Below are 23,436 nucleotides of genomic sequence, written 5' to 3'. Positions count from 1 at the left end.
AAAAGAAAGAATAAGAAAAACATGGCTAATGCTCTCATGGTATCCAAACCAGACGGTTGTTGTTTTATCCCAACGTGAGAGCAGGAATTGTGTGTGTGTGTGTGTGTGTGTGTGTGTGTGTGTGTGTGTGTGTGTGTGTGTGTGTGTGTGTGTGTGTGTGTGTGTGTGTGTGTGTGTGTGTGTGTGTGTGTGTGTGTGTGTGTGTGTGTGTGTGTGTGTGTGTGTGTGAATGGCCGTCTGTGTTTTCGATTATTGACGAGGTGTTCGGAGGCTCTAACAGGGGAAGGTCTGCTCGTTACTTCTGGGTGACGTAAAGCCATTCACAGGTGTGACACACACACACGCACACACTTACCATGCATCCTGTACATTACCAGGCTTTAGGTCTGGAACTGTTACAGAGTGGCTGCGATATTCCAGAGGTGGTAGGTGGTAAAAGGTACGGTGCGCGTTTTAGAGAGCAGCTGCTGGACTTGTCAGAAGTCTTCAAACCACATGAGAAATGCACGGCTTTACATTTGTTGGTTTTACTTCAGAGAACATAAATTATCCAGCAGTGAGACCAATTTAGATGACATAAAAACGAATAAACAGTCTGGACACAGGTCGTGAACTAGCTGAAGAAACAGTGACGTATAACAAGAGTGGAATAGTATTTTTAACCATTTTGTCATAGAAAGGGTTTTGTAGGACGCTGCTTACTAGGTTTTTATCTGGAAGTGAATTTTGTTTATCTGGCTGAATCAACTGGTTCCTTTTTAATCAACAGCTATGAGATCAAAGGACTCAAGACTCATCATCGTCACATCAAGCTACAGGGAAGTCCAATGTCCTTCAGGTTTGATAGACAACGTTGTTCTTCATCTTTTCCTTTAGACGTGACACTGTTCCTTCTAGACATCAGTCATCCCCTCCAAACACACAGAATAAAAGTTCAAGTCTTGGTTTTATTACTCCTCCCCAGCTGGGAGGTTCTCCTCAATCCTCTTAATGAACTTCATGCGAATCTCTGTGACGTTGTCCCCTCGTAGAGTGTCCTGGACGAACTTCACGTCCACCGCCATCTGGACCTAGACCAGAACCGGAGCGTTAGATCACATCGTAGCAGCAGGACTGAGGTGGAAATATATCCTACTGTAGGACACATTCAAGGACCATCAGCTGCTAATGTGTTACTGAAAAGATTCACCACAATCTGAGCTTCATCACGTTTCTGACTCACGGTGAAGGGATTTACAGTCAACCACCAAACCGTGTCTACCAGCAAATGCGGTGGCCTGGACCTGGGTTGCTCCATTCACATCAGCGATGTCGTTATTGCCGAACGATGGATTTATAATCAGATTTTTAAAAGTAACATTTCTGATTTCTATAAGAGGAAACAGGTTTAAAACCATGCAGGATGGCCCAACATGTACAAGAAACACCTAGCTTTAATAGTAAACACACTTTTTACAGAGACCTTCTACATCTAGATGCAAAATGAATATTTCCCCTTAGGTTGTTTTATTGTTTACTTTAGAGACATCACTACTGCAACTATATCACCACTAATCCCATATTTTAGCAGATGTAGCAGCAATTATTGGCGTTTTATCTTCCTCTACACGCTCCGTAAACTGCCTCCTACAGCTTTACAGCCGTTTCCCATAAGAAATCAAACCTAACTAGGGCTTAAATCACCATCTCCAGCGCTCCTCTGAGGACTCCACTCAGCAGGTTGGAGTAGATGAGTGTGTTGTGGTTATCGGGCAGCTCCACAAAGTCGGCCAGAGGGTTGTTCTCCAGGATGAGGGAAAACTCATCTCCTGCTGGACTCCAGTTGGTCACACTGGGAGTGATTCCCAGGTACATCTTAAATGCTACCTAGCACACCACCATGTGGTCAGAGAGGAGAAACAACAAAAACAGGTTATATATGGAAGAATGATGCTCAAGTTGTTATAAACGTTCTTTTATTATTTAAGATAAGTTAGGTTTTTTATTTATTATTGAGTTTAAAGCACAAAGATGTTTTTAACTAACCTAGAAATCTAGACAGACCGTAGCCAAAGCTAAATGATTGTCGGTCTAGCCACGCCCCATAAGATCCTCAGCAGGTCTACCATTGGCCTGTGCAATTTTGTGTCTGGCCAATTACTGCGCTCCATTGGTTTGGTGGGCGGGATGTTGCTGCAACGGGGCAGAACTAGGATGGCGGCAGCTTGTTTCAAACAGCTTTGCCATCAACTTTGGATGATTTAGATAGAGGTTCTTAAGACTTTTATTTTGAAAAATGACGTATTTGTGTCTTCTTCAGCAGAGTATGGTGGACTGCTCCGTTGACTGACATCTGTAGCGGTGATTGCGTTGTTTGTTGTCCAGTAGCGTGCGGAGACAGTATAAAGACAACCGTAGATCCCGCCCCCCGACCGAGCTCTCTCTGTGGGTCGTGGACAGACTACATGTTCACATCTATAGGAAGGCTGGCCAGGCTAGTTTCCAACCTGAAATCTTTACAACATTAATAAAGTCAATGGCTGAATTCATTCAAACTGGTTGTACAGGGGCGACGGTGGCACAGGAGTCAAGTGCTCGCCCTGTAATCGTAAGGTTGCAGGTTCGAGCCCTGCTCAGTCTGTCGCTGTCGTTGTGTCCTTGGGCAAGACACTTAACCCACGTTGCCTGCTGGTGGTGCTCGGCAGCCTCGCCTCTGTCAGTGCGCCCCAGGACAGCTGTGGCTACATCGTAGCTCATCCCCACCAGGGTGTGAATGGGTGAATGACTGATTGTGTTTTAAAGCGCCTTGAGGAGTTCCAGGACTCTAGAAGGCGCTATATCAAATACAGGCTATTTACCATAAACCATTTTTATGGGGCTGCATGGTGGAGCTGTCAGGAGCACAGCTGCCTCACAGCTAGAAGGTTGATGGTTTGAATCCCTGCTGCAGCCTTTCTGAGGGGAGTTAGCATGTTCTCCCCGTGCATGCCTGGGGTTTCTCCCCAGACCAGAATCCTGTCTCTAGGTGAGGGAATGGTTATTGGTCTGTTTGTCTCTGTGAAGGACTGAGACTGTTCAAGGTGTCCCCGTCTCTAGCCTGATGACGGCTGGAGTTAGACATCAGCTTCTCATGACCTTACTGAGGAAATCAGTAGGGTCAGTTCAGAAAATGACAGTCCATATGCACTGGACATGTGATCGCCACAAAACGTACTTGGTGGTAAGAAGCTGCGGAGAAAGAGGACGGGTTCCTTTCCACCGGCCGTGAAGCATCACTTTCTGGATCCATCTCAAAAGCAGAAGGACGTGTCGCCCACGTTTCCAGTCTATTTGTTTACGCTCGATGCTTTCAAAACACGTCAAACTCCACGCTTCAGATTGGGCCAGACGGAAAATAATTACCTACTGTAACCATTTGTTACAAATTAGTAAGCGTGTTCTGTCCTCACAGGCTTCCATACAAGAAAACATGGCATCCAATATGGCGTCACCTAGAGACTTTGGGTGTTTCTCAATGTCACTGTGCCTGGCCTTGGGAGGCGATGTCTTGCGAGGCCAGGCATCTTGCTTATGAGGACATTGTCCTTCCTTGGTCAAAGAAAATGGTTAAATGGAACAACAAACTTGCATCACGTGACCACAGTTTCTGCGGCGGCCACAATGTCACATGACAGAGGAGATAACATTATATTTTTTATGTGTTAGTTTCAATATAAATATATAACAAGCCTTTTACTTTTTAAATTGTGTATATGTTTGTTAAATTAAATATATAAGTAAGTTACTACCCGCTAGCCACCGAAGCTGCAACTACTAAGCTACTAACCAACCATAGATAACTTCTTTGGATCTAAAAAAAAAAATTTTAAATTAGTTGACTTACTTTTAAACTTGAAAATTGTCCCTGAAGTAGCTGCTGGCTTCTGATCCGCCGTCCTTTTGAAAATACTGCGGTGTATTCTGGGAAAGGCTAGGCTACAAGACATCTCCCGTGTCTAAACGGCTAACAAATGGAGAACACACGCCTCAGTAGAACATGAACATTGGAAGACGTCTTGGTGGTTCCTGATGACATATCTCCTTGGCAACCGGGGCGAGGCCAAGACATCAAGGTGAGGTTCCTTGGCATTGAGAAACACCTTTAGACCCCCTCTCATGTATTTTAGAACAGATTTTTATGGCTAAATGTTGTGAAACTGCCAATATTTTTCAACAACTGGGCATCTTTTAATTCATTTACAACAACATTTTGATGGATGTTTCCAGAGATTAATGGTAAAAAAAATACACATTGTCACTTTAAGTTGATGAGCTCTCCTGTTAATACTGCAGGTAACTAACCAGCTAACACTGCCCATCTCATACACTCACATCCACACTAACACTCCAGTGACCTGTGGAGAGATTTTGCCCATTTTGCAAAAGCAACCCTACACGCACAAGAAGATGGCGACTCTGCATTCACAAGGAGCACAAAGGAGAACATTTGGAAAGATCTTCCAACTGATACCAGGTACAACTGATTATTTATCATTAACAAACTGACATTTGACAAGAGGGTTCAGAAAATGGATGGATGGAAATAAACCAAAGATATCTGTTTAAAGTACAAAATACTAATTGAAAGTCACTTTGGTTACGTTTTACTGTCAGCTAATGGTAGGAACTGCTGAGGTCAGAGACATGAGAAACAAAAACACTACTGTCCAATACCAACTGCTACAAGCTTAGTGTCCTTAGTTTCCATTTCAGACACTGAAAATCCTCATGCAATGTTTAGTGATCCTGCTTCAAATGCACGAAGAGATTGAACATATTAAACTTTCCTGGTTCTGTTCCACCACGGGAAACTTGTGCGTGGCAAGTGTTGCAGTGAGCCTAACTGTCTTTTACGGGCTTTAACAAAAACTACTGCCACACGATTGCCACTGCTCCTTGCTAGCACGCACTGTTCTGATTACATGGGCTTTGCATGCTGGACCTGGGTGCTGCTGAATAGAATTGCTGGAATTAAATTTAAAGCGAAACGGAACGGAAATTTTTGATGCAGTTCGATATAATCTGATACAGTGTTTTTGGGCCGATATTGAATTACTTCCAATATCGGAATGGGACATCCCTAATTTGGATTGATAGAGAGAATCAACAATGGCATTGATATTGATAAAAACGTATCAATGCCCACCCCTAATCTGGAACCTTCCAGTTACCTTAGCGATGATGTCAGCCGTTTCTCTGAAGTCCTGACACCTGCCGATGGTGGAACGGGCGAGGAAGTCTTCAATCAGACGCACTCCGATGTTATAACCCCTGTGAGAAAAAGGATTGCAGATGAGGAAGAAAGAAAAAACATTTGTGGTCACCAACAAAGGATGAAACAAAACGTATGGAGAGTTAAATCCTAGAGAAGATTCTATTCCACAGTTTCTCTCTGTCTGGAAGAGTTAAAGGACCTGCTGCTGACGACTTGGTGCCAAGTCCTAAATCGGTCCTTGTTCTAACTAGGGATGCACCGATGGATCGGCATTTGATCGTAATCGGCCGATAGCGCCCCTATCGGTTTTGATCGGGGTTTTCAAAATAGATCAAAGCAGATCTATCAGGTAGGGTTGTCACGGTAACCGGTGTAGCGGTAAACCCCGGTAAGAAAAAAAAAGTTGACAATAAAAATAACCGTCTTGTTTTTAAAAAAAACTATATTATCTTGGTGGGTTACCGTGGCTGCGGTGTAGGCGCGGTGACCCTTACCAGCCACCGTATCATCTGCTGAAGTTGCCGGCGGCACATGCGCACTTTGCTGTTTACTACCAAAACTTTCTTGAAGCTAAAGCTGAAATAACGGCCAAAGGAGGAGACGGCAGCACTCAGGACATTTATTATCCCTCAAAGAAGACAAAGTGGGAAGTACGGGCATCTTTTGAATATTTGAAGAATGCCGGGGGACAGCTGATAGAAGACGGCTATCCTGTTTGCAGCACGTGCAGAAAAAGTGTCTGAGAAAGGCAGCAACGCTTCAAATCTCATGGCACATCTGTGTGACCATCACCCACAACTCTACAGTCAACGCAAGGCAAGCTAACGTTAGCGTTTTAGCTAAAATGTGTGATCCGAGGATTTGGGTCGAGGGAGAATGCAACGAGTCGCTATATAGAGCAGCCGCAGCGCCGCTACCTGCATATAAACCGTGTCGCGGACACCCCCATGTTGAAATGACGCTATGCATTACGGGGCTCCCAGGGGCAGATGAGAGTTGGTCTCTCTCCGAGAATAATTATGAATTTAACAATGATTACTGCCTGATGACATTTTCCCACATCTGCAAAGCTCACTGGAAGGACACACACCGAGGACAATATTTTCCTGATATACAGGGTTTATTTAATTGTGTGAAAATGTAGCACGTTTAAAAAAAATACCGCGATAATACCGAAAACCGTGGTAATTTTGGTCACAATAACCATGAGGTGGCAGATCATTTTAGATTAGGTTACATTTCCTTTATTCCCAGATTATGTAGTTTGTAGCACTCATTATAATGTTGTAGAAAATGTCTGGCCAATCCACATGATCGGTATCGGTAATCGGTATTGGTGATCAGCATTCTTTGATATCGGTATCGGTGATCGGCAGCAAAAAACCTGATCGATGCATCCCTTGTTCTAACGGAGTCCTGGTAGATCAGAGCAGCTTTGCTGCCAAAATAGGTGGTCCTAATATGGATGATTCATGCACACATACTGATGGTGGTGATATGAGAGTTCTTACATCTTGTCCAACTGCTTATTGACCTCCTCGTCATTCTCATAGTCTTTACAAAGCTGGGTGACCAGAGCCCCGTAGGTGAGAGTAAACAGCTCCGAGCTCTGAAGGCAAAGGTGGGAAAGTGACTTAATTATGTTTGCGTGAGACATGCGTGACACATAGCAAATTATTAACAACCACTTCCTGAAATGTCTTAAGCACGACCCTGGTAACGTGCTACCATCCCTTAACACAAACGCTGACAGCTGCCACACGAAGCCGCTAAATAAAAGGTACACAAATGTAATAAGTTCAAATGTCTTTTGGATCTTCTACCCACACACAACACGCGCCTGTCAAACATGCAGAGAAGAGGCGGCTGCTGTGGACGCGAAGCTATTTAACAGTTAGCCTTTCTAGCTAGGTGCAGCGTACTTCCTGCGGATGTCACCTACCATCTTCTTGTTATCTGTTGTTCTGTTGGACTGCCGAGACATCGTGGAAATAGTTACGGGCGTACACAGGAGGAAACCAGAGCCTGAGCCTTTATTTATTTGACTCCTGCTAAGCAGTTGTTTCCGTAATCACTCGTTCAGTTACGGACCTCTCTGTAAAGGAAGCTATATGAAACAATAATGTCCGGTTAAACTTCAACATAATACTTTTTGAAATGGCTACATCACAACTAATGCGTGAGGTTTTAACGTAAATACTAATTTAGAGACATATTTTGTAAACATAATACTTCACATGTACACACTTGCTGTATATAGAGCTTTTATACGATAAAATGCGGTTTTTGAGATTTATTTTGAAAATATGATCGTTTGGACAATACCGAAATGATTACCTTGATTCCAATTTCGGTTTGGGTTTCCTGTTTGTAGCAGGTTGTGCGCCCTCTAGAGTTCTGGAGGGGAAAGAAAACCTTATTGGGTAGAAGCAGTCCTCTGATTGGCCAGACGATGGCAGTAGAAGAGTGTGCTCCTGCTCTGGACTTATCAGGCTCTCTGAGGACCCACGGCACAGAGTGATGGGTTACAGATGTGCTCAAAGCCGAACGCACATTTGGAGTCTAGGAAGTCAGGTGGTGTGTTCCTGTGCGAAGCCACCTGATTGGGGTGCCTCATTAAAGCTGCGCGCTGATTGGCTCATTCTCATCCCGTCGTGGTAAAACAAACTCACCGGGCTCCACACACCGAGGAGGAGGAAGGGGAGGAACTGAGCGCTCGCTTTAGTTTTATTTGATCTGATTTGACTCAAGCCGGTGGTAGAGAGGAGGCAGGTGGACTTTCAGAGCAGCCATGACGGGGAAATCAGTGAAAGACGTGGACCGATTCCAGACGGTCCTCAACTCCTTACTGGCGCTGGAGGAGAACAAATACTGCGCTGACTGCGAATCTAAAGGTGGGTGTCTGCCGGCATCACCCCTCCCTATTCATGCCTTTAACCTCCAGCTGCATTTACTACGCCGGGAAATGCGGCATTTCAGGCTCTCCGCCAATTACATTGTACTATGGTGCAACTTCCTCACGAGGCAGAAAAATGGCACGAGCTTACATCATGCCAAAATACCTTAAGTAACATGATGCTCGGCAGGCTCTGACTAGATGCCTCTTTCATCCACAAGCACAAGGATCTGCAGACGAGCCCGTAGCTCCTTTAGTTCCTGTGAGGATGTAGCAGAAGCTGCAGAAACACCTGAGCTGGCTGGAGTCACCCTGGACAGATTGTCCCTGCAGGCAGATGAGCTGATGTCGTTACTCAGATTACCTGGTGCTTCATTTACCTGCATGTTTGCTCATATCTGATAAAAATACGGTCACTTCTTAATTTGTGCTCATTAAATCGTGTGTGTGTGTGTGTGTGTGTGTGTGTGTGTGTGTGTGTGTGTGTGTGTGTGTGTGTGTGTGTGTGTGTGTGTGTGTGTGTGTGTGTGTGTGTGTGTGTGTGTGTGTGTGGACTGTGGCTGCAGCTGTTTGTTTAGACTGTTTTGCCATGCTGCTGGGTAAACAGGGTCATTTTGGTTGCAAACACCAGGAACCAGATGAACTCTTTTTCTTCAGCTTGTTTCAGTTTGATCTGGCCATATTCCAGACTTTTCCACTTGCATCTTTAGACTGGCGGGCTGCTCTGTTGGCAAACTGAGCTGACATACCTGGCGCGCCGCTGCCGTCTGCTTCTAGCACATTTCCACATTTAGATCATGAACACAGCTGATTTGTTTATCCCTCTGGAGGCAGGCGTTGCAGATTAGCATTGTTAAAACCTACCTACCTGGGTACTCCACACACGTATTTCATGAGTATTTCTTTACTCGGAAGAACCCCTGAAGGACTTAGTTGTTCGTCCTTTTATCAAAACATATTTTGAGCCTGAGAGGGTTAATTTAGTAATGAATTGCTCCTGTAGACACTAATGAAGGCCGGGAGACATTTCAGTTTTGTTTTTGGTTCTACAAATGAACACTAGGGGGTGCTAAAAGCAAGCAAACTGCCTAGTTCCCCTTTAAACAGCACAGTGGCCCGTTTGCTAACTGTAGTAATAAAATATGAACAATAGAAGTTTCCCAAATCCATCAAATAACCACAGAGTCAAAACTCAACTGTACTGGAATGTTTACTTTGTGAAGAGCCTTGAGAGGATACAGCACTATATAAATAAACCAAACTCAATCGAACTGAAGGCCGTCGCCATCATTGTGCCCTCCTCCACGTGCCGTATCTGCATGTTTATTTCTTATTTCTAATTAAATATTTATTCCCCTCTTTGCATTTGTCTCGGCATCCACCCTGACCTTGCAGTGGCAGCACAAGAGTCCTCGGAAGTGACCGACCGATCCAAATCTAATCTTCCGGCATCGTTTTCGGAAACATTTTCCTTTGAGCTTGTTTGGAAACGTCATGACGCTGAGAGGGGATGACGGGAGGTCTGTACGCACTTACTGTGAGCTGTGAAGTAGCAGCACAGACGCTGGAACTGAGGTTTGATTATATGCATCACGTTAGAGAAATAGACAAACAGCAATGTTCAGTTTCCAGGTCGTAACACGGCTTAACTAATGAGATCTACTTGTTAAATAATGTTTAACTGGTGATAATTAAAAGCATGAATATCTGACGCAGCCGTTGCAGATCTAGCTGAGGCACGACCAGTTTGATTGCTTATCAGAGGAGCTATTAAATCAGAGCTAATGTCACAAAGTGGAATTAGTTTAATCTGCTCTGCGGACGTTCTCACCAAACAGGGTTTTCTCTTAGTTGCTCGATTTCATCGTGAAAAACATGTTTGGTGTCAGACTGCGTGTGATTTTAGAGTCTTGGATTTAAGTCTTTCATCCTTCCGGGCCACCTAAACACCAAGGTGCACCGTTCAGGATTTAGTTTTTCACGTAGCCAGTAAATGAAATAAAATAACTCAATAAATTCAACATATTTTCAGTCAGTCTGAGGTGAGTTTCTGTGTAAAAGGCATGGTTACAACCGTAGATGCCTTTATGAACGATTTCTGATTGGAGAAATCTTGTTTATGTCCTTCAGGATTGATGAGCTAAGGGTTAGTCTGAGCGGAGTAAGGATGGTATCAGTTTTCAGAAGACTACTATGCCGATGTGTGATTTCACCACATCCAGATGGAATTCCTTTCTGTCCGGATCAAAACCATATCGTGTGTTTCTGTCTGTCCTGTTGTGTTGTAATGTGGAAGAGTTAGCTGACAGGGATGCCACTGCTAGCTAGTCAGAAGTTTTCTTGAGATTGCGGTGAATCCTGAGCCAACAGAACGTACAGAAGTGCTCCATCACATCTGCTGCAGTCAAAACCCAGCCTGCCTTTATGTGAAACGTAAAGATTAGTTTGATTCCGTTCCCACAACAACAAACCTTTTGTTTGTTATTCAAGCTTTCAAATAAACGTGAAACTGAGAAAAAGGGTTTCTGCACTGGAGTCACACCGACTGCTCTGAAATAATAAGTATTGGGACCGTTTTCAGAAGGCAGCAAGGTCCTTCCTGGCTGTGGTTAGACTAGCCGTGAGCTCATCAATCCCATCAGAAGTAACCTCTGTTTCGTTAAGGCTGTTCAGGAAGCCAGGTAAATAAGTTGTGTTACTAGTCATCGCTTTGATTTCTCCCTCCTGAAACGACTGCTCCTCAGATCAGATTAGGGCTTGAGGGGGAAGGAGCAGCAAGGGCACACGTAGGATCTTTTCTTTCGACCAAATCAGATTTTCTGCTCTGCCTTCATTTAGTCATACTCTAACTCTTCATCTGTCTTTTACTGAGTCTACTAATGAAGGAACGGACAGCTCTTTAAAGGAGCAACTCCCCCCCCCCCCCCCACACACACACACACCTAGATGCGTGAGCTCCTTCCCTTCCTCCCTCTCTCAGGTCGATCTCGATGACGTTTGATCTAATCTTGTTTGTGTTGATAGAAAGTGCTGAACCCTTGTGGGTGACAGTGGAGGAAGAGATGCATGGAGCCGAGGAGGTGCCTGCGTACGAGAACATGTAAAAATGGTTCTGTCCAACAATCCTTGGATGTCAGCAACAGAGACGCTGAAGCTGCAGGACTCCCTGCTGCCTGTTCTCACCGTCCTTTCTTCTTAACCACTTCCCCTCCACATAAAAGCTTAATGCTGTCAGGAAGTAATGAGTAGATGCTGTGTGTGTGTGGGGGGGGGGGGGGGGGGGCATAATGTAGTTGATTCTTCAGTCTCTGGTCTCAAGAGGCGGTGCGAAGGTTAATGACGGAGCGTGTTTCAGCTTTTATTTATTGTGTCCATTGTGCTTGTGTTTATGCATGCACCCAGCCCTGGTTGCTGTGGATATGTCCCCCCCCCCCCCCCCCTCGCAACTCTTTAATCTCATCCAATCAAAACTCAGCAGGGATTTCCAGTGAACAAGAAGGCGATTGGCTTTTTGAGTGTGGGGAGTGGCTGGTACTGTGGGACTGCTGCCTCTCTAATGGCCTGAGAGGCTCCCAGTAAAACCTGATTTCAAGCACAACTGGGAGGATTTTGTTAATTCATAAAGATGCAAAAACGCTTAAAATAAATCAGTTCATGACAAAACAAGTCTTGTTGCTTTTTAAAAATGAAAACAAACATAAAAGCCACCGACAGGCTTATTCCTGAGCAGGGAGCGGGTGACGCCCTGGACCGGTCTGCAGTCCATCACACCCAGTCCCACCTGGGGACAGTTACCCTGACATGCATGTTTTTGGTCTTTGGGAGGAAAACAGAGCACCAGAGAACAGAAAGGCTGCAGCTGGGATTTGAACCAGCAACTTATTTCTCTGAAGCAATAGTGCCGCCACCACACAGCCCCAGTTTCTAAACAACTTCAAAAGTTCTCTTTGAAAACTGGCTGTTAACATCTAGTTCCTGCCTTTTGGCCACTAGCTATAATGTTTTTGCCTCTGGTACATGGTGCCAGTACGGTACCATCAGGTTGTTCCGGATAAAGTAACAAGAATCTGTTCGTTAGCAGATCCAGGCTTTAGTACCGAGGACCCGGACAGCATCTTGGACTTGGTTCCCCTCCTGTTGTTTCCTCAGTGCTGTGAGCTGGCTCCAGCTTTGTGGAATCGGTACTTTTACGAGTATGCAACCATGGTGCTGGGCTGATATTTAACTTAACCTGTCACACCCTCAGTTCAACCGTGGTCCAACAGATGGTGTAGGGCAGTAAATTATCAATAAGGGTCCATCTGTCTAATTCAGGGTGGGACTGGGTCGCAGGATGGCTTCAGGCTTTCCGGTTTGGTTCATATGCTAAAGGGGAGGAGGAGCGTGCGTGCGTGTGTGCGTGTGTGCGTGTGTGTGTGTGTGTGTGTGTGTGTGTGTGTGTGTGTGTGTATGAAGGCTCTGAAGGATTATCGCGGTGCTTGTGGAGAGTTATCCTTGTGGGATGTAGGCTAATGAGGCATAGGCACCTGCTCACACACTCGTGCATGTGTAAGCTAGTGGGCGTGCGCCTGAGCAAATGTGTTTGTGTAATTTGTGCGTTATGGCGAGAGGTGTTTGTTGAAATATAAGTGTCATCAAAAAGTGTGTAAATGTATTTTTTGTGCTCGCTTTTCATCACATACCTCCTCCCCTCCACACACACACACACACACACACACACACACACACACACACACACAGCGAAATCACCAGATAACCAAAGACCACCTCTTGTGGACTAAAATGATCTGTCACGTCTGGAGAGATCAAACCTTCAAAGGAAGCCTCCTCCACCCGCCTTTCCCCACATCGGTGGAATCTTGTTTTCTGTTTTCTTTCTGCTGTGTTTGTTCAGTCGATCCGTCCTTTTTTCAGACCTGTGTTCCTCCCACTCTCTTCCAACTATAGCTGGATAAAACACACGAAGGTGTGCTCCAGTTGGGCAGAAACAGACCTGCACCGACAGGAACTAGAAGAGTTGCTCCCACTTGGACCCAATAGAGAAACCAGAACAAGTAACATTTATTTATGCCAGTCTATATTTGCTGTTTAAATAGTTCTGGTGTTGATTCCAACATTTAGTTTTGCACTCAGCTTTGCATCGTTTAGTGTTTGTAGACGTTGGTGAAATGAAATGAGAATAGTCTCCTACACCTGTCTGCTGCATTAGCGTCTGATAGAAAATAGACAACTAGGATTCGAACATCCTGACAGATCTACGTCACACTGTCGTTTAGGGGGCAGCAGTAGCTCAGAAGGTGGAGCAGATTTTCCAGCAATGTGAAGGTTGCAGGTTTGATTCCGGCTCTGACCAAATAATGCTGCTGTTGTGTCTTTGGGCAAGACTCTTAGCCCACCTTGCCTGCTGGTGGTGCTCAGAGGGACTGGTGGCGCCAGTGTTCAGCCTTCACCAGCGTGTGAATGGATGAATGACTGTGTTGTGCAGCGCTTTGGGGGGGGGGGGGGGTACAGGCCATTTACTTAACCCAGTGGTAGAGTGTCCACCCTGAGAGTGGGAGATTGTGAGTTCAAATCCACAGTCGGGTCATACCAAAGACTCTAAGGGGTTTGGGATTAAACCACCAAATGGTTCCCGGTTGCAGCTGTGTCTGCAGCTCACCGCTCCCCACAGGGATGGGTCAAATGTGGAGGGAAAAGTTCACCAGCATGTGACCACAAAAGGGACTTTGACTTTAAAGGGATGTTTCATATTTTTAAATAATTGTCTGGAGTTACTATGTGTTAAAATGATCCTTTTACAGGTTTAATGACATTTCACTCAGACCCCTACCGCCCTCTGTGGCCAGAATATCACACTCACACTAACCCTAACCCTGTGACATACCTGGCGCCGCAGTCTGCTTCCTGCATGTTTTAGACCATGAACACAGCTGTCACTCCTGTAGACACTAAGGAAGGCTGGAAGACATTTCAGCTGTTATTACAGGGTATCCGTGGGTCCTTAAAAAGTCTTAAATTTGCTTTTCCAATTAATTTAAGGCCTTGAAAATCCTTAAAAATGACAAATAATCCTTAAATACAGTTTCCAAATGTCTTAAATGACCAAAGATCCAATAAACTAGATTATTTTATTTCTATAAAAATTTCGTGAATTTCTAGTTAGCGTTCAGCATTTTTTGTGCACGATGTTGGTGTAAGCGGAACCGTACACATTCAGCTGGTTGTGAAAGGGGGTTATTTTTAGATGAGCACATTAGCTGGTTAAGCTAGTGGGAGCTTGCGCCATGGGGAAGTGCAAGTTTAATGGTAACTGGATGATTAATCCCACGTTCGCGACATGGTTAGCACCGGTTCCAGGCAATAGCTGGAAATTATAGCTTAAATTTAATTTAAAAAATAGCTTAAATTTGGTCAAAGTGGCCTTAAAAAAGGTCTTAAAAAGTCTTAAATTTGGCTCCCTTAAACCTGCAGTTACCCTGTATTAAGGTGTTAAAAAGATGGACAGACAGCGAGGAGATAAGTTTCATTTTCGGTTTAACCACAGAGAATTAATATGGACACTAGGGGGTGCCAAAACAAGCTAAACTGCCAAGTGTGCCTTTAACCGGTGTTGGGAGTTAACGGTGTGTAATTGTCCTCTGGATCGTAGCTTTAATGATATGGTATGGCCCACACTAGTTGTGGGTGGTTTGAATGATTTACATCAAACTAGTGAGTGAGTGAGTGAGTGGCTCAAATGCATAAAGAAGGCACATGCCAGACTCTCAACAGTGCAGATGTACAGAAGCATAAATCTGTGACCTTTGGCCTCTGACTAAATAGGCAAATACACATGCTGCTTCTCTTCAAATGTCAAATGAAACGGACCCAAACTGCAAACAGACTGAACCTGCAGCAAGAGGCATGAAGTCATCCCAGAATTATTGGTTGTAAAATCCTGTGATGAACATTAGTTTTAAAAAATCCACCTCGGTCAGGGTGAGAGTTAGGGCTGGCTAACCCTAACTGTAACAGAGCAGCACTAGCACACGTGGGCTGGCAGCTGACCTAAAATGAGCTTATTGTGAAAAGTTGCAAACCGCTAGAAACAATCATGAGCAACAGGCGCGGAGAAGTTCTTAGAGGGGATTAAACGGGGCTGTGTGAGAGAGATAAGGAACGACAAGGGAGTGGATGGAGGGGTGAATTTTTGAGATAAGAATTGGCATCCAGAACTCGGAAAAACGATGATGAAGGCCCGTCTAATGCCTGTGTTAACAGCGCTTAAGCAGGCTTTGCAGAGTACCTCTACTATTATTAGCCAGCATGAGAACTAATGCTGCAGCTACACTCAGGATGATGGGGGTAAGGGTTAGATCCCTGCATCTTTGTTGGTGTCTTTTATTTGTCTCGTAGAAATTGCTCTGAGCATTTCCTAAACGCGTGAAAATCCCACGCGGTTCAGTTGTCGCCTCACCAGCATGAACTCGTCGTCCTGCAACCATGACGAGAAGCTGTTCCTGGACTCCTTACCTAAACACACGGTTTCCGCTCAAAGAGGAAGGGTTTACATGTTTTTCCTTCAGAAAGTCAGCTTCCTCTTTCATTAGCATTGAATGGCCTTTTCCCGAATGGCAGCACAATAAAATGAGTTGACAGGAAAGAAGAATCTAAATCATGAACTGCTCCTCCACCTAGTGGTGAAAAGGTCACAGTGCATCAGTGAGGTTGCCAGCAGTCTCATAATGCAGATGAGTGAAAAGGTGGGGGTATGTTGGTGAGGGAGGGTAGATATGGAACTAAGAAAAGGTGATTGTTCTTCACAAAAATAGCAAACCAATGCTAGTTTATTTCTGACCTCAGATGTTTTGTCCAATAAATGCTTTTAATAGCTTACAGCACCAGTGCAAGACTCCAAACGCAGCATATTTACTTTAAAATGACCACATCCCTCACTGAGCGGGTGGCCCAGTCATCAGATGGATCCATTTAGACCCATATGGCGGTGAGATGAACAAAATAACCTGCTCAGATAAGACTGCCCACACACACACACACACACACACACACACACACACACACACACACACACACACGAGTAATCATCCCTGCAGGTATCCAGACTGAGTGTGTGTGTGTGTGTGTGTGTGTGAGTCTTTTGTGTGGTGTGCTCCTCCCCCGCGCACCACTCAGTCTCACTCTAACTCTTGCATCGGCTGCTATTGTCAGGACTGCGCAGGACTACACCAGATTAGATGAGCTCCCTGCTGAATTCAGACTCATATTTGAGGTTTCCGACTCGTCTCTATTATTGCTCTAGGTGATGATCGTTCTTCAGCTTCACCACCTATCTCACTTACCTGTTTCACGTGTTTCTCCCAGGTCCAAGATGGGCTTCCTGGAATTTGGGCATCTTCGTTTGTATCCGCTGCGCTGGCATTCATCGAAATCTGGGGGTACACATCTCAAAAGTCAAGTCGGTCAACCTGGATCAGTGGACGCAGGAGCAGGTCCAGGTCAGCAGACTTGTATTTGAAACAAAGTTTTCTCTCATCAGAGTATCTGATTATCAACCAGGAACTTGCCAGTATCGGAGTGAATAAATAAAAGCACCATATACGTACATGAGCTGCCAATTATGCTTCTTGATACGAAGGAACATGAAGCAGCTGTCATCCTTTATTCTGATCATATCAATGAAGAGTACAATATGTGTTGCTACCAAACAGTTGTATATAAACAGCCTTAGAGGTCAAAAGACTCTTGGCGAGTCAAAAATATCAATATTGATGTAGATTGTTATCAGAGGCAGACTTTAGGTAAAGTAGGGTGGGTAATACAGACCCTTTTTGGAGTATTTGGTGGGCATGTTGGAGAGCACTCCTTCTGGTGACTCCTTCGTTCTGCTGGGGGACGTTCACACGCATGTGGGCAATGACCTGGAGAGGTGTGGTGGGGAGGTAGGCCTCCCTGGTCTGAATTTGAGCGGTGTTTTGTTACTGGACTTCTGTGCTCGACATGGATTGTTCATAATGAACACCATGTTCAGACACACAGTACAGACCAAAAGTTTGGACACAACTTCTCATTCAATGTGTTGTTTTTATTTTCATGACCATGATTGGTGGATTCTCATCGAAGGCATCAAAACTATGAATGGACACATGTGGAGTTATGTACCTAACCAAAAAAGGTGAAATAACTGAAAACATGTTTTATATTCTAGTTTCTTCATAATAGCCACCCTTTGCTCTGATCACTGCTTTGTACTCTTGGCATTCTCTCGATGAGCTTCAAAGAGATGTTTTTATAACAGTCTTGAAGGACTACCTCTTGAAGCTCATCGAGTTGGGAGTTTGCCCAACCAGTCTGTGTGTTTTGTGGCTCTATAGAAGGCGTTCGACCACGTCTTGTCCCTATGTGGACTATAATACAGGCTACCAAGGCCTTTGATACGGGCCAATTAGTCCCTACATGTCTGAGCTTGGTCTATGTTGCTGCCAGTAAGTCAGGCTTGTTCCCAGTGAGAGGATGTCCTTTGTCACCGATTCTGTTCATAACTTCTATGGACAGGATTTCTAAGCACATCCCAGGTGTTGAGGGGATCCGTTTTGGTAGCCTGAGGATTGAGTCTCTGCTTTTTGCAGATGATGTGGTCCTGTCTGCTTCATCAGAACGTGATCCCCGGCTCTCACTGGAGCTGAGAATCAGCTCCTCGAAATCCAAGACCACGGTCAGAAAAGGGTAGAATGCCTTCTCCAGGTCAGGGATGAGGTTCTGCCTCAAGCAAAGAAGTTTACGTATCTCTGAGTCTTGTTCACGAATGAGGGAAAGATAGAGCACGAGATCAACAGGCAGATTTGCGCTGCATCTGCAGTGATGCAGGCGTTGTGGTGAAGAGCTGAGCCAGAAGGTAAAGCTCTCAATTTACTGGTCGAGCTACATTCCTACCCTCACCTATGGCCACGAGCTTTGGGTAGTGACAGAAAGAACAAGATCACGGATACAAACAGCCAAAATGAGTTATCTCCGCGGGGTGTCTGGGCTCTCCTTTAGAGATGGGGTGAGAAGCTCAGTCATCTGGGAGTGGCTTGGAGTAGACCCGCTGCTCCTCCACATCAAGAGGAGCCAGTTGAGGTGGCTTGGGCATCTGGTTAGGATGCCTCCTGGACGCCTCCTTGGTGAGGTTTTCTGTGCACGTCCAATTGGGAGGAGACCCAAGGGAATGCTGGATGGACTATGTCTCTCACCTGGCCAGGGAACACCTTGGGATTCCCCCAGAAGAGCTGGCCCAAGTGGCTGGGGAGAGGGAAGTCTGGTCCTCCCTGCTTAGGCTGCTGCCCCCACGACCCGACCCTAGACCAGCGGCCGAAAATGGATGGATGGATGGATGGATGGGGCTAGAGATAAAAACCAAAGAGATACATCTTGATCATTACTTAGTTGTCCACCATGATGAAGTACGGAGTGATCGGACTTCGAGTGTGTTACGTGTAAAACAATCCGGGCGGAAACAATGATCTGTTCTTAGTCTGTTAGAAGGATTTCATTGACTTTCTGATGTCTAAACCAGGTTATTGTCCATGACAGAAACTAGAAATGTCCACATGTATAGAGGGACTGACATCAGTGAGCTATATCTTTAATAGATAGGCCTACGGGTTGAAAATGAGAAGTTTTGGACAGCCTCGGAATCGGTTTCTTAGAGTTCTATTATTGGGATTTATCTCGCAGCATGGCTAATTGGCATTAGCAAAACTGGGAATTTGTCCAGATACAATATAAAGTTTCAGTTTAAAATATCCTACAACCAACCTGGTGTACAATCTGCATTTAGACCCATTCTGTTTACTCGCACCCATTACGGTGTTTAAAGGAAATGGTGGCTTTAGCTGTGATTTCACCACAGTGCTTTGCTAGCTCCACTTTGGCTTACTAAAATTAGCTGCAGTGATGAAACAATGGCAGCATTAGGATTAATAGGTTACCTGTTTATTATCCGTCACGTTTTCCTCCCATCAGTCAGCGGGGATAGACTCCAGCTAATAAGATGAACATGTCATTAAAAATTCTATTAATGTTGTAATTAGGCAAATGCCATGGTGGAACCATACCACACATACCATGCCATGTTTATGTAGAGAGCACTTTAAAGTTGCTACAGCAGGGTCGCACAAAGTGCTGTACATAAAAACGAAAAAGGAAACCATTTAAAACCAGAGGGACAGGAAGTAAACGTGAATGTGAGTTGTCTAACATTCAGTCTTCTTGTGTTTTATTCCCTTTTTATTTTTGAAAAAAATATATAAATACATTTTTCAGTTTCTACAGCTGTTAGACTGTCTTGGTCCATTATTGATGGGATGTATAGCACAGGGTTTATGTTATGGGGAGCTAGGGGGAACCCGCCTCCCCCGAAAGGGGGATAAGCTTCCCCGGAAGCCCCCAGTTGATACACCCATGCATGGACGGACAAGTCTCACACACACACACACACGCACGCACACATGCTTTATGGCATTGTTACTGCGCTCCCCCGGATGCTTGTGTGTAATCTGATTCCTATAACTGAATATTTTACCTTCTTGTAAATTTTTCAGAATTTCCTGCAGGTGTGATGTTAGGAAGTTTTATTTTGATTACACTGATTTAAAAGCCCAACCAAGGAACAGCTTTGCTTTTCAGACCGTTCTCTGAGATGGTTGTGAGTTCAAACCCCAGTAGATCTGCTTGTTGTTTGTCCTGTCCTTGTCAAAATAATCTAAACCAATGTAACTGGCGTTGTGTTGATGACCTCAGTGTGTCCAAGAGATGGGGAACGCCAAGGCCAAGCGTCTCTACGAAGCCTTCTTACCGGAGTGCTTCCAGCGCCCCGAGACGGACCAGGCTGCAGAAATCTTCATCCGGGACAAATATGAAAAGAAGAAGTATATGGATAAGGTCATAGACATCCAGATGCTGAGGGTGAGTGTTGATGCTCACAATGATCTAACTTACTATAGCTGCAGCTTGAGATGTTTTCCTGGAGCCTGTTTTGCCGTTTGTATTGAAAGGGTCTTCACATACCGATTGCGACCAGTGAATTAAACGTTTTGGATAATCGGGTACAATTGAGCTGTTTTAGGGAAAACTATTTTTTCTACTTACAGAAAGAAAAGAGCTGTGACAACATCCCCAAGGAGCCCGTTGTGTTTGAGAAGATGAAACTGGTAGGTTCATCGGTCAGCGTTCAGGGAAGTGGCTCAGCTCGGTCGCATTCATCGTGGACTTCGTCTGCTCAGCTGTCAACGTTTAGCTGGACGCAGGGTAGTTGAGTCCATAGAGTGCACAGAGGGGGGTTAGGAGAGGATGGAAGGGTATGAGTTCTCACAGGAGACTAGTTTGTGTTTCCTGTCTGAGTTTAGGACGGGTAATACACATCAGTAGTATTAATGCTACCTTATTTTACTTTCTAGAAAAAAGATGTCAGCCCGAAGATGGACTCCCAGGCTGTTACAGACCTGCTAGGACTGGGTATTGTATCACTTGAGCTTTGCCTAATCTGATGACTAATGTTTTGTATTTGGTAGGTGTGGTGCACACACTGCTACCGTTATAAGGTTTAAAATGTGAGGCTTCGTTTGATTAATTGATTAATGGAACCGTTATTCCATTAGATGCTCCTGCTCCATTTCTTGTGGTGTCTAATGGTGGCGGATGTGCTCCAGACTGTAACGAGAGCCCAGTGGTGTCTAACTCGGCTCAGGCGCGCTCCGCCCTGGATCTCTTTAGCCTCCTCCCTGCCTCGGCTTCTACAGAAACGATGGTACAGCACGTGGTTTGGTGGTTTTCTGTGTACAAGCCAACAGTGGTGCTTACACACTTGTGACTTGCATCAATTTTCTGTGTAAGCAGTGAAACTGGTCCTTCACGCTGACGAGTTACGCCGGTTAGCTAATCGGTCATCTGCGTTGTGCTCACAAACAAATGAATGAACAACAGAATAAACAAAGAATCTGTTCCTCTCCGAAGACGACGTGTTACGGCAACCTTCAACATTAACCCACTGATACTCTCGCTGCTCCAGCTGTGTAAAGTCCAGACGTGTTAATAAAATAATTGTAAACATCCCCGTACTAGTGGCCAGTTCTGTCATCCACAGCTCGTTAGCTGTTTCAAACAGATCTGGAAGCTCTGGGATGTAACTTATTGATCGTCTGCTCAAAGATGTGTTGTATGATCTAAAGTAGTAATATCTACGTCTCTAGGTTTGATGTTGTTAGCTAAAGCCCAGTGGTGCAGCTCTGGATAGCAGCTGCAGAGGCTCTTTTCCCTCCAGCGACGTGTGGATGTGCGCTAATACTCTGACGTAAACGATATTCAATGGGTTTATGATATGTCGGAACATTAAGAGACATGAAAAAGCTGTTGATGCTAACTTGTTTTGCTTGTTTTGCTACAGCAGCTTTAAGCATTCTTTTAAATGTTCGTCTCGTGTCCTCTGACGCTCGATGTGGAAGCTTGTTCAAATCCAGCCATGCTAAATATGAGTTTGGGCCATTTTGAAGGGATCTTAAACTTTTGAGTGGAACTTTTTTTCGTTCCACTCCACATTTATTGTTGGTCTGTCACAGAAAATCTCAATACAAGCATTTAAGTTTGTGGATGTAAGGTGTGAAACTGGGATGGGGGAGTACTTTTGCATTCTCATGCCGTTTCTGTCCATCCAGCCTGTTTCTAGCTCCTTGCCTCAGAGCAGGGTGACTGCCTCAGTGCCTGAAAACCTGAGTTTGTTTGTGGATCCCAAACCCAAAACAGAGGAAGGAGCTGTCAAGAAGCTGTCCAAGGATTCTATCCTCTCCCTGTACTCGTCCACCCCCTCAGTGCACGCTAGCAGCATGGCTGCGCACGGTAAGAACCACGCAGATGTTTCCCAAAGATGATTGTGTTTTAATATTCATCTGATAAATGTGATTATTTAATTGTTTCCAGCAGGTCTGTACATGAACCGAATGGGATACCCAACTCATCCATACGGTCTGTACCATTCTTTGGCCCAGGTGGGGGGGGTGGGACAAATGGCCATGATGGGACAGCAGCAGAGTGGAGTTATGGGGGTACAGCAAAGCAGCAGGATTGGAGCCCAACAGAACTGCATGATGGGACAGAAGAATGGTTTCATGGGTGCTCAGAGTGTCATGGCACAGCCCGCTGGAGTTGCTGCGTCACCTTATATGACAGGGATGAACCAAGGCATGATGGGACAGCAGCAGAACGGTGTAACGGCCCAGCAGCAGGCTGGAGGCGTGCCTGCATTACCCCAACAACCTGTTTATGGAGGGCCACAAACCCAGCACCTACAGTGGAACATGGCCCAGGTGTGTGTGTGTGTGTGTGTGTTTAGATTTTTAGATTTTTAACTCCATTTTAAGCCTCCAACAACTAAGTGTGTTTTGTTTCTTCGTAGATGACTCAGCACATGGCTGGCACGAATCTCTACAGCAACGGTATGATGGGATACGGCAGCCAGCACACAGGAAGTGCGTCAGCTACAAGTTCAACACAAACGACAGCGCACGTCTGGAAATGATGTCAAACATCCACAAAAAAAAAGAGTAGAAATCTGTGGAAGGCCAACATCTGAAACAGTGGGAGGGGCAACAGGTCCGACTACATGACACATTTCTAAAAGCAAAGGGAGGAGGATGAGGAGGAGGCAGGTGTGAAGAAGACTGGAGAAACAACGACTACCTCTCTTTCTCTGTCCTCTCTGCTCGAGCTTCCTCTTGCCATCTTGCCCATAGCCATGATCTAGATTTTCATGTGTCCCTTCTGGACATTTTGGCTCTTCGACTAAGAACTGGGTTCAAAGGTCACTGGTCTGGGCTCTTCATTCATGTCTAGCCATTATTTGAGAGAATGTGTGCCCCTAGACCTGCAGGTTTGGGTCATTTTTAACACCGGATTAGAGCACAGAGGTTAGTTTGTGTAGATAAACTTGACCTAAAAGTGAGTTTAAAAAGCACCTTGTTGGAGATGATCTTTTTGCAAACTGTATAATATCCATATTAATCAAAAGAATGACATAAATCATATTTAAAGGAGAGGCCTTTACAGACAGTGGGACTAGTATATTATTTATAATATATTCCTGCAACTACAAGAGAAGCTGCTGCTACCATCCAAGAGCTAGTCGCACCTGTTCAGTTGTTTTTAAGCATATCCAGATTCTTGAGTGGCATGTTTGGGTCAGAGGCATCAAAGCGTGTCTCAGCCTTTCCCAGCATCAGTCAACTGCTGTCAGAAATACTTGGTTAGAAACATGGGCTCTAATTTCAGGTTCACGTAA

At 44.9% G+C, this 23,436-nt stretch overlaps 2 protein-coding genes across 3 annotated transcripts; one reads left to right on the top strand and one right to left on the bottom strand.

The window, feature by feature from the left end:
• Positions 1–511: 511 nt before the first annotated feature.
• Positions 512–7,336, bottom strand: trappc3 (trafficking protein particle complex subunit 3). The gene is made up of 5 exons (XM_015955957.3): positions 7,176–7,336; positions 6,745–6,842; positions 5,190–5,289; positions 1,684–1,866; positions 512–1,070 (listed from the first exon to the last, which is right to left on the bottom strand). The coding sequence occupies exons 1-5, from the start codon at positions 7,215–7,217 to the stop codon at positions 951–953; spliced, it is 543 nt and encodes a 180-aa protein (XP_015811443.1). The 5' UTR covers positions 7,218–7,336; the 3' UTR covers positions 512–950.
• A 563-nt stretch (positions 7,337–7,899) lies between these two features.
• Positions 7,900–22,961, top strand: smap2 (small ArfGAP2). 2 transcript variants are annotated; one of them, XM_015955954.3, is made up of 9 exons: positions 7,900–8,127; positions 16,491–16,624; positions 19,908–20,072; positions 20,258–20,317; positions 20,564–20,621; positions 20,765–20,913; positions 21,818–21,998; positions 22,083–22,465; positions 22,555–22,961. In XM_015955954.3, exons 1-9 carry the CDS (start codon positions 8,025–8,027, stop codon positions 22,675–22,677), a joined length of 1,356 nt encoding a protein of 451 aa, XP_015811440.3. In that variant the 5' UTR covers positions 7,900–8,024; the 3' UTR covers positions 22,678–22,961. The 2 variants fall into 2 exon arrangements, with proteins under 2 accessions (XP_015811440.3, XP_015811439.3); XM_015955953.3 differs by having other exon boundaries at positions 22,080–22,465.
• Positions 22,962–23,436: the final 475 nt, after the last annotated feature.

The sequence above is a fragment of the Nothobranchius furzeri genome, chromosome 11, assembly GCF_043380555.1.
Source record: "Nothobranchius furzeri strain GRZ-AD chromosome 11, NfurGRZ-RIMD1, whole genome shotgun sequence".
NCBI lineage: Eukaryota > Metazoa > Chordata > Actinopteri > Cyprinodontiformes > Nothobranchiidae > Nothobranchius > Nothobranchius furzeri.
Note: the sequence above shows the minus strand (reverse complement) of the source record. Positions and strands in the feature narration are given on the sequence as shown.

Excerpts from the sequence above, each read along its gene's own strand:
- smap2 (XM_015955953.3), top strand. The coding sequence starts at position 8,025 with ATGACGGGGAAATCAGTGAAAGACGTGGACCGATTCCAGACGGTCCTC. Across the intron at positions 16,625-19,907 it reads GGACGCAGGAGCAGGTCCAG|TGTGTCCAAGAGATGGGGAA; the intron begins GTCAGCAGACTT and ends TGATGACCTCAG. Across the intron at positions 20,914-21,817 it reads CGGCTTCTACAGAAACGATG|CCTGTTTCTAGCTCCTTGCC; the intron begins GTACAGCACGTG and ends CTGTCCATCCAG.
- trappc3 (XM_015955957.3), bottom strand. The coding sequence starts at position 7,217 with ATGTCTCGGCAGTCCAACAGAACAACAGATAACAAGAAGATG. Across the intron at positions 1,867-5,189 it reads CGGCTGACATCATCGCTAAG|GTAGCATTTAAGATGTACCT; the intron begins GTAACTGGAAGG and ends GTGGTGTGCTAG. Across the intron at positions 1,071-1,683 it reads TCAGAGGAGCGCTGGAGATG|GTCCAGATGGCGGTGGACGT; the intron begins GTGATTTAAGCC and ends GTTCTGGTCTAG.